General features: G+C 46.2%; 1 protein-coding gene across 1 annotated transcript; it reads right to left on the bottom strand.

Annotated features, from left to right (window-relative positions):
• On the bottom strand, positions 1-1,548 carry LOC119648644. The gene is made up of 2 exons (XM_038050415.1): positions 1,435-1,548; positions 1-1,065 (listed from the first exon to the last, which is right to left on the bottom strand). Exons 1-2 carry the CDS (start codon positions 1,442-1,444, stop codon positions 104-106), a joined length of 972 nt encoding a protein of 323 aa, XP_037906343.1. The 5' UTR covers positions 1,445-1,548; the 3' UTR covers positions 1-103.
• Positions 1,549-10,782: the final 9,234 nt, after the last annotated feature.

The raw sequence follows: 10,782 nt of genomic DNA, 5'->3' as shown, positions 1-10,782 counted from the left end.
TCAGTGAAAAAACTATAATTTATTTTTCGTATATAAAAATAGATATTGGTTACCATTTAATATGGATTACACTCTACATGATCTTCTAAGATGTTACCAATATTTAGTTCCTTAGACATTCTTCTTCTTCTGGGTCGTAGATTGTGCCGGATGGACAAGTCTTCTCCACCGGTAATTCTCCTGGCTTACACACATAATATTTTGATTTATCTGAATGTGGAACTTTTGCTGAAGTTTTGCCTTCCCAGTCTACATCTTCGCAAGTGCAGCTATCAGGCCTAACTGAAGTACAAGACCCATTTGCGAAATATTTATCGTCATCACAAGGACTCCAGTAGGGCGTTGCTTCGTCGAGACAATAGTAGTAACTTTTACAATAGTACGGATCCGGAAGAAACTTTCCAACATTGCCTTTGCACATTGTTTTAAGATCAACTAATAGACCGGCGGTCGGTTCAGGAACTTTACAATTGTTTTTGTTGTGCAGACAAGCTTGAGTTATTGGGTCGAAGTACATTCCACTTGGACACTTTTCCTTTACACGAATATCCCCAAGGCATTCGTAGTATGATTCGCAACTTCCTTTATCAGTCCAGTTTCTATTTTGGTAATGAGAATCATCGCAATCAGGTTTCTCGTCGCAATAATACTCGTCGAGAGTGACACACTTTTGTAAAAGAGGATGGAAAATGTCCTCGCAAGGATCATCAGTTGGAGTAGGAGTCCCACCTACTGACGAACATTCATAGTACCCCTTGCAGCCGGCAGTGGAGGGATCTTCAAATTTGTCATCTTCGCTAGTGCATGTTCCTATGGCTGCATCACCTAAATTAACGGCACAGCTTTTTGTTAACTCGTTAAATTCCAGGTTTTCTGGGCAAAGAAATATTTTCGGTTCTCCTATTTTACTGAAACAGACCCGATACTGATTAAGTGGGATGTCGTCTTCTTCTTGATACAAATCATATAATTTTTGGTCATTACTGCAATCCCCAGCATACCCACGGTTGGCTTTGCAATTATGAAGAATCCCCAAAGCTGATATTAGTAGTCCTAAGGTGATTCCTAAAGACAGTGGAACAAAGTTGTAATGATGTTTAATTGGTGTAAGCTCTTTATGAACAAACAAATTTATCTAAAACAGCAGTGTTACAAAATCCAACTAGATTGTAATTTTTTTAGATATTTTCAATATGCAGTTACCAAATAGCTTAACAGGTATGTCTTTAAATGAATAAGCAAACATGAAATGAACACAATGATATTAAAAACAATGTCTTAAAAGTTCTGGAAAAGCCAGTAAGAATTTCCAAGGAAGAAAAATAAAACTCTGAACGTCGATTAAAACGCTGAACACTAAAATTTTTAAATACGTTGAAAAAGCAAGAATTATCCAAATAAAAAAAAATTATGTTCAAGACCCTTTCATTCTACCTGATCTCATTTTGAAATATCCGTTTGGAGCTTTACACTAAAGTTTAAATATTTGTAACAGATCGCACCACTGCAAATAGGTCAGACTAAAAGACGTTAAGCACTGCAAATTTGCCAAATATTGGCCTTTTTATAGAATTGCTAAATCTATGCTAAAAATTAGATTAAGATATCTTAATATTAGATAAATTCAATTTTAGAAATTTGATAATTATAATACTTCTGATGTGCATTGTGATAAGGGCTACCAATCAAAGATATGAGATAATTTCATAAAAGCATTTTGGTGGGGTTTATCAAGAGCTACATGTGGAGACTTTTAGCACAAAATGTAAGAAGATCGGAACGAGAAAGTTAATCTGTACACACGAAGCCAATATCGGCGGTTTTTGGAAATATCTAAACAGACTTTTCGTCAATCTATTGAACGACCGTGATGCCCCAGCGGTGGTAAATTTAGCTATCTGGTAAAAATAGTTATGGCTGTCATGGATAGTCCGAAAGCCGAGTGTATGCACATCTTAAGGACAAAATGCATGAACGAGATCTAAACGGAGTCCCTAATTTTCCCCACATCTTATCATCATCATCAACGACGCAACAACCGGTATCCGGTCTTGGCTTGCCTTAATAAGGAACTCCAGACATCCCGGTTTTGCGCCGAGGTCTGCCAATTCGATATCCCTAATAGCTGTCTGGCGTCCTGACCCACGCCATCGCTCCATCTTAGGCAGGGTCTGCCTCGTCTTCTTTTTCTACCAGACATATTGCCCTTATAGACTTTCCGGGCAGGATCATCCTCATCCATACGGATTAAGTGACCCGCCCACCGTAACCTATTGAGCCGGATTTTACCCACAACCGGACGGTCATGGTATCGCTCATAGATTTCGTCATTGTGTAGGCTACGGAATCGTCCATCCTCATGTAGGGGGCCAAAAATTCTTTGGAGGATTCTTCTTTCGAACGCGGCCAAGAGTTCGCAATTTTTCTTGCTAAGAACCTAAGTTTCCGAGGAATACATGAGGACTGGCAAGATCATAGTCAGCAAGTGGAGTACAGTAAGAGCTTTAACCCAATGGTGACACGTTTCGAGCGGAACAGTCTTTGTAAGCTGAAATAGGCTCTGTTGGCTGACAACAACCGCGCGCGGATTTCATCATCGTAGCTGTTATCGGTTGTGATTTTCGACACTAGATAGGAGAAATTGTTAACAGATCGTTCACAGTTGTATTCTCCTATTCTTATTCTTCTTCGTGTTTGACCAGTGCGGTTTGATGTTGTTGGTTGATTCGTCTTCGGTGCTGACGTTGCCACCATATATTTTGTCTTGCCTTCATTGATGTGCAGCCCAAGATCTCGCGCCGCCTGCTCGATCTGAATGAAGGCAGTTTGTACATCTCGGGTGGTTCTTCCCATGATGTCGATATCGTCAGCATAGGCCAGTAGTTAGGTGGACTTAAAGAGGATCGTGCCTCTTGCATTTACCTCGGCATCACGGATCACTTTCTCGAGGGCCAGGTTAAAGAGGACGCATGATAGCGCATCCCCTTGTCGTAGACCGTTGTTGATGTCGAATGGTCTTGAGAGTGATCCTGCTGCTTTTATCCTAGTTAGCCTAGTCAGTCTTATTAATTTCGTCGGGATACCGAATTCTCACATGGCCATGTACAGTTGTACCCTGGCTATGCTACGTGATACCTCTATAATTGCTGCACTGCACACTTTTTATGTATGAGGCAGATAATGCCTCGTTGCCAATCGTCAGGCATTGATTCGCTGTCCCATACCTTGAGCACAAGTTGATGAACCACTTGGTGTAACTGGTCGCCTTCACATTTAACTAATTCGGCTGTAATACCATCTACACCTGGCAGCTTATGACTTCTAAGACGATGAATTGGACGGAATATTTCTCCTATACCTGGTGGTGGCAGTATTTGTCCGTCGTCTTCAGTTGGCGGGACCTCCAAATCGCCGATGTTCTGGTTATTCAGTAGCTCAGTAGCAGTACTTTACTCAACCCATCGCTCTAATATGCCCATTCTGTCGGAAATCAGATTTCCCTATTTGTCTCGGCAGGATGAACATCGAGGTGTGTAACCCTTCATCCTGCTGACTTGTTGGTAAAACTTGCGCGCCTGGTGCGGTTGGTCCCTGTGCCTTTCGAGTTCACAGACATGTTGGTTCTCCCAGGCTTCCTTTTTCCGTCTGTGAAGTCGCTTCCCCACTCGACGGAGTTCGTGATAAGTCTCTGCGCGTGCCAGCGTTCTTTGAGAATGCAACATTACTCGGTATGCAGCATTCTTCCGTTCCGTTGCTACCTTACATTCATCGTCAAACCAGCCGTTCCGACTCCTTTTGCGGCTGGGGCCAAGTATGTTTGCGGCCGTATCCATGATAACGTTCTTCAGGTGATTGTGAAGATCATTTGTTGATGCTTCATCTCCAGGTCCTCTGTTGACTGCAGTTATTGCGGCACTCATAGGTGTCGCGGAGGGTTGTGTTGTGGATGGTTTCAGTGTTAACTCTCACCTGATTGTCAGAGGGAATTCTAGGTGGTATTGTTATTCGAGCTCGGAGCACCATGCCAACGAGATAGTGATCCGAGTCTATATTGGCCTCCCTATATGTTCTGACATTCATTAAGGCTGTGAGGTGGCGGCGTTCGATCAACACGTGGTCAATTTGGTAGAAAGTGGTCCCGTCTGGAGAGGCCCACGTATGTTTGTGGACCGCTTTCCGCGGAAACCAGGTACTTCCAACAACCATTTCGTGTGACCCTGCTAATTGAATAGTCCGCAATCCGTTATCATCTGTTTTTTCGTGTAAGCTATGGGAGCCAACGTATCGCCTGAATACGGGCTCCTTCCCTACTTGGCTTTTAAAATCCTCAAGTATGATTTTAATATCATATCTGGGACAGGCTTCGAGGGTTCGTTCTACTGCCTCGTAGAAGGTATCCTTCTCCGACTCTGCAGTCTCCTCTGTGGGGGCGTGAACGTTTATGAGGCTTATATTTCTAAACTTGCTTCGCAAGCGCAGAGTGCATAGCCGTTCGCTTATGTTTTCAAAGCCGATAACAGCAGGTTTCATTTTTTGGCTGACTAGGAAACCTACTCCGAGCACATGGTTTACTGGATGACCGCTATAATATATGGTGTAGCGGCTCTTCTCTAGGAAACCGGTCCCTGTCCATCGCATCTCTTGCAACGCTGTTATATCAGCCCTATATTAGGACAGGGTGTCGGCTAGCTGCTCGTCAGCTTCATCTCTGTACAGGGAGTGCACGTTCCATGGAAAATGCGCAAATCGTTATTCCGTGTTCGATGCCGGGTCCGTCGTTTTAAAATCCGTCCTGTCCGAGGCTCCTGTTGTGACTTCGTAACAAGTTGTTTTCCATGTAGGGTTGTCAGCTCTACCCAACCCCCAACCTGGAGGACCAGTTGGTACAATTTGTCCCGTTTTTAGGCGCGGGAGACTCGCCTTCATCCTTCTCCGTCTGCAGCTTTTCGTTAAGAAAGAGCTCCCAACGGTCACCACGTGGAGGTGGAGATAGGGTTTGGTAGTAGAGCTGTTGGTGTTGGTTCAGCAGGCATTTCTCAGGTTTTATGCTCCATCGTGGGTACCAATCCACGTTTCGCCCTGGGACCAATACTACCCTTTGACCACCCCACATCTTATACATAATAAAATTTTCAGTGATATAATACATTGTGCGGCAGCATAACTTCCTTTTTTCAAAACTCAATAAAAACTATTGTATGCATCCGAAAATATTTATTTATTTTTTATAATGTAGGTACATGTCTAAAGTTTTTATTTACATTGTTTTGAGGATCAAATCTGTTAGTTGACGTCCCCCATTCTCCATACATTGCGTAAGCCGATTTCTGGCGTTTGTCATGACTCTTGTTAGCATAGCAGGTGTTATGTTGGCAATTTCTTCTTGGATGTTGGTCTTCAAATCTTGTAGACGGTTGACATAAACACGGGATTTCAAAAAACCCCATAGAAAAAAATCACAAGGGGACAGATCGGGAGAGCGTGCCGGCCATTCCAAATCGCCTCTAATTGAGATAAGGCGCTCTGGAAAGTGTTCCCTCAAAACAGCCATCGATGCTCTTGAAATGTGTGCTGTTGCACTGTCTTGTTGTAACCAAGTGTCCCCCAAATTCAAATTTTCTAGCCGTGGGAAAAAAAAATTCTGTAGCATGTTTAAATACCGGTCCGAATTCACTATCACTGTAACCTCATTTTCCTCAAAAAATCAGGGACCAATAATTCCAGCTGAGGAAATTGCACACCACACTGTGACTTTGGGTGAATGCAAAGGCTTTTGATGCAATTCTCGAGGGTTGGTGTCAGCCCAGTAGCGCATGTTTTGTTTGTTAACCGACCCACACAAATGAAAATGGGCTTCATCGCTAAAAAAAAACAATAGCATCCTCGGGAACGACATCAAGAAGAAGCTCACACGCGTTCATCCGAGAATTGAAGTCACGTTCTGAAAGTTTCTGCACTATCGCCATCTTATAGGGATGAAAATGAAGATCATCACGAAGAATTCTTCTTACAGAACGATCGGATAGTCCAAGGGCAGATGCGTGTTTGCGCGCAGAACGCCGTGGCGATCGCAACATTGACGCTCTCACTGCTTCAATGTTCTCAGGTGATCTAACAGGCCGAGGGACTCCAGTTCTTCCTTTTGTCGCACTTGCAGTTTGTCTGAATGTAGTGACCCATGTAACAATTGATTTGCGGTCTGGGACAGGAGCCAACGGGGCTAAATTAAAGCGATTCCGAAATGCACCGTGTGTTGCAATAACTGAACATCCGCTTGAAAAGTAAACCTCAACGGCAAAGGCACGCTCCTCACTATTCCAACGCATGATGGCGACTGAACCGTGTCGGGACAAAACTTTACACTATCCCCTCTTGAACGAGACCACTAGCGCTCCGCTATGGCATCAACTAACTGAGTGGCGCGCATTTTAACAACGGAAGTTATGCTGCCGCACCCTGTACGATAAAGCCATTGAATACATGAAGTTACCTTATGTCAAATTTCGATGTATAAAACAATATTTTTACTCCATCATGCTATTTATATAGTCTTCCTATAGATAGAGTATAGTTGAAGTGATTCTACTGTGCTAAATCCAACCTGCCGGCTATCAAATACCTGGGGGTAATAATTGATACCAAATTGAGTTTTTGGGAACACCTAGAGTATGCATGCCAAAAGGCAGCCAGTGCCACCACGGCACTTGCAAAAATGTTGCCAAATATTGGTGGACCGAAACATTGCCGGAATTTGGTGCTAGCCGGAGTGGTGCGCTCCATCCTGCTCTACTCGTCGCCTGTGGGGGCAGAGGCGCTTGCAAACTCTCAGAGACGGAAGCAGGTGAACTCGGTTTACCGGCGGATGGCTTTGAGGGTTTGCAGTGCTTTTAGAACCACATCAGATGAGGCAGTATTGGTGGTGGCAGGCATGATCCCGGTTGACATTCTGGCCAAAGAAATGAATGTCCTGTACCATGCAAGACATATGGAGGGGCATGCACAGCGTAGAAATGCGGCAAGGTCGGAGTCGCTTGATCTCTGGCAACGCAGATGGGATGAGTCTACGAAAGGTCGGTGGACGCACAGGCTCATTCCCAACATTAGGGTGTGGCTTGAGCGAAAACATGGGGAGACCAACTACCACATTACACAGTTCCTCACGGGGCACGGTGGTTGCTACAGGCAGTATCTGCACCGCTTTGGGTTAGATGATTCTCCCAGATTGTCCCAGATGCGATGGCATACCGGAGGATCCAGAGTATGTCATGTTTCACTGGCCACGATTTGCGATGGAGAGAAGGAGCTTAAACCAGGTGCTGGGCAAGAGCGGGACCCCGGAGAGCTTGGTTACTGAGATGGAGGAGTCCGGGGAGAAGTGGCTTGCGGTTGACTCCGCAATCATCCAAATGCAGGAGGAGTTGCTGATGGAACAAAGAAGGAGGAAAGCCGCAAATAGGAGAAGGATGAGTGCCTGAGAGCAAACCTACCCCTCGAAGTAATACCTCAATGGTGGTCCCACGGGGCTGGGGCTGGAGAGACCGGGGGTGGTTTTTAGTGGGTATGAATCCCACACGCGCCCGCTGTAGTTCCGCCGTTCGGGCGGCGGAGCTGGGGCGGACGTGTCTTTCTAAGATTTTCCACCTCCGTGTACGCACAAAAAAAAAATTCAACCTGATCTCCCTTGGTGACAGGTCCCGCGACAGACCGACCAAGAAAATGCATACAATGTCGTTAAAAACATGATGATCGGAGCGTCGGAGAAATGCTAGGGCGTCCATCTCAGTCGACGCGGCAGGACGGCCCCGGTCCTGTCGAGAAATGGGCAAGGGTTCTTGACGCAATGACGGCGTCAGGACGTAAGCAAGTTAGTCCGAGCAAAACAAATACGTGTCTGCACGCTAAATGTTGGTACCTTAACTGGAAAGACCGAGGAACTCGCAAAAACCCTTCGGAAAAGGAGCATCGATATCTGCGCTCTGCAAGAAACCAGATGGTCTGTTGCCAAAAGCTGCGACATTGAACGCGAACGCGATAAAAATCTCTATAAACTTCTCTATTTTGGTAGCCCACACATTCAATGTGGTGTTGGCATTGCCATCTCAGAGGGCTTCCGTGACGCCATAAAAAAAGTCGAAAGATTTAATGATCGGTTGGTGGAGTTCACCATTATATCAGCTGATCGTAATAATCACTTTTTCGCCGCGTACGTACCACAGATAGGTTGACTTGATGTCGAGAAAGATGTCTGCTGACAACTTCTCGATGAAAAGACTTGTCACGTGCCTGCTGGCGACTATATTATCATTGGCGGCGACCTTAATGATCATGTAAGTGAGTGGGGGAAAGGGGTTCGGAGCGCGCAATGAGGGTGCCTAGCGTATAATCGATTTTGGGGACACCAATGAACTTGTACTTATGAATATGTGGCGCAGCAAGATTCGCGGCATTCGAAATTTATTTCGAATGTTACGAATGCGAGCGGGTGGATTGCGCCACCGGCGGTCTCTACGCTTTTTAGAACTCGCCACTGAAGCGGAGAGCTAGTGGTGAGAAAGTGCCGTTGGTTGGAGGCAGAGGGACCGCATGGAGAAGAACCGGTCTCTTCTGCCTCCAACTAGTAAGCACAGGCCCAGTTACAAGTATTGCCTCACTATCATCGACAGGTTTACGCGGTGGCCAGAGGCAATACCTCTGAAAGACATTAAAGCGCAATCTTGTGCCGAAGCCCTCTGTCGAGAGTTGATACCTCGCTTTGGCGTCCCTGCAGTGGTCATCATTGACCAGGGAATGCAATTTGAGTCCACCCTTTTCTCGGAGTTAGGTAAACTTCTGCGACTTAAACGCCAGCGGACTACTGCATACCACCCATAATCCAATGGGATGCTAGAATGTTGGGACCGGACGCTGAAAGCCACCATTATAGCACGCGACGATCCGTCCTGGACCCAAGCCTTGCCTCTCATACTACTCGGCCTACGTACAACCCGCCGAGAGGAATTTGCTGCTAGCCCCGTGGAGCTGGTATACGTGGAGAACCCAAAACTCCCAAGTGATCCGGTCTTCGTCAAGAGATCGGGTCCCACAGAGTCGGGGTTGGTGCGTCTGCTGAGGGGCAATCTCCGACGCATCAAAGCCACACCTCCCACCCGACACTCGTCCGCACGTGCCTGTGCGCCCAAGGAGCTGGACACAAACACGCACATCCTGGTCAGGACGGATGCCGTCCGGAAGCCTCTGCATCCTCCATATGAAGGCCCGTACCGCGTTCTCGAGCGGGGAGAACATTTCTTCCAGCTCGAGATCGGTGCACGCAAAAAGGCGGTCTCCCTGTCCAGGCTGAAACCCGTGCGCGCCCCGAAGAAATGTCGCATTTGCTTCGCGGATTGATGGGGAACGCAGTTCCGGATTCGGTCGCTAAAACTAGGGGATTTCATTTGGGGGCGAACTGATGTGGCGCAGCAGGATTCGCGGCATTCGAAATTTATTTCCGGGCGGGTGGATGACCCCATTGGCGCTCTCCCCGCTTTTTAGAACTCGCCGCTGGAGTGGAGAGCTGGCGGTGAGAAAGTTTCGTTGATTGGAGGCAGAGGGACCGCATGGAGAAGAACCGGTCTCTTCTGCCTCCAACTTTCGTAGCCGTCGAACGCGCGTCGTCTCTTTTAGTGTTGAAATCATCTGTACAAAAGAAATAAAAAACGGAGTTCCAACCGTCGACGTGTGCATATGCCGACTCACGCATTTAAAATTAATAGTGAAATTTTACTCTTATAACTAAATAAAAGTTTTTGCGAATTAAAATTTATTTTGTTTATCCGAAGAAAAAGAGTTTCCATTAAAAATACATGGTTCATCAAACGATTGTCCCATCTTCCTACATTTTATAGTGGGAACAATTAAACGCAAATCGACTATATTCTCATAAGACGCCAACATTTTACCGCTGTCACTGATTGCAAAGTCGTTCCCTATGAGACCATCGCATCTCAACATTGACCGTTGATTGCTGTCCTGCGAATTAAGCCACCGACAAAATAGCATTAAATGTTGGCGATTTGGTGAGAAGAGAGAAAAAGCGATCTCACTCATACGATTGCCGACCATTACGACTGTAAAACCAAATGAAAGACACGATCCACAAAGCGGCCTCTGCAACCCTCGGGGTCACCAAGCCGGGCAAGCGGTACATTAACCGAGATACTTGGCTTTGGAATGGCCAATTGGCAAATTTATAAGAATGCCAACCGGGAAGCAAAGAAAGCGGTCGCTGTCACCCGAGCGAGAGAGATCTGTATCGACTTGCTAAAAGCCGTAACGAACGTACACGTACACTTCCGTGTCCGAAGAGGACCGTGGGATTATGCCTACATGGCAGGTACTCATGTTAAACCCCCAGGACTTTCATGTCAACGTGACTGGTGCTCAAAGGTGGCGATGAGGAAGATGGGGCAAAATTAAGTGGCTGAGGAGAACCTCCACAGTGGTGGCACCAGAAGACGCAGTATCCCATTGGTTTGCCAGCCGTGATGCAGTAGGCAAATGTTCCAAAGGCCTAATTAGCGTGATCAGACCCGAGTCAGCATGGGGATTCATGTGAAGTGGCAATAGGTCACGAAACCTTACCAGGAGAATACTGGTACCATAGGAACCGGGATAACCCCTGGACTCTCATACTTCAGGAGAATTCCTGTTCAGCTCGGTTGTTGCGGTTGGCTCCCAGTCCGAGTTTCATGGGCGCTGTCTGTTGCATTCAAGCAAGCAGAGAACTTCTGGCTTCGACTTGGT

This window comes from Hermetia illucens, chromosome 2, assembly GCF_905115235.1.
Source record: "Hermetia illucens chromosome 2, iHerIll2.2.curated.20191125, whole genome shotgun sequence".
In the NCBI taxonomy this organism is placed as follows: Eukaryota; Metazoa; Arthropoda; class Insecta; order Diptera; family Stratiomyidae; genus Hermetia; species Hermetia illucens.
The sequence above is the reverse complement of the archived record's forward strand: the minus strand, read 5'-3'. Positions and strand labels throughout refer to the sequence as shown.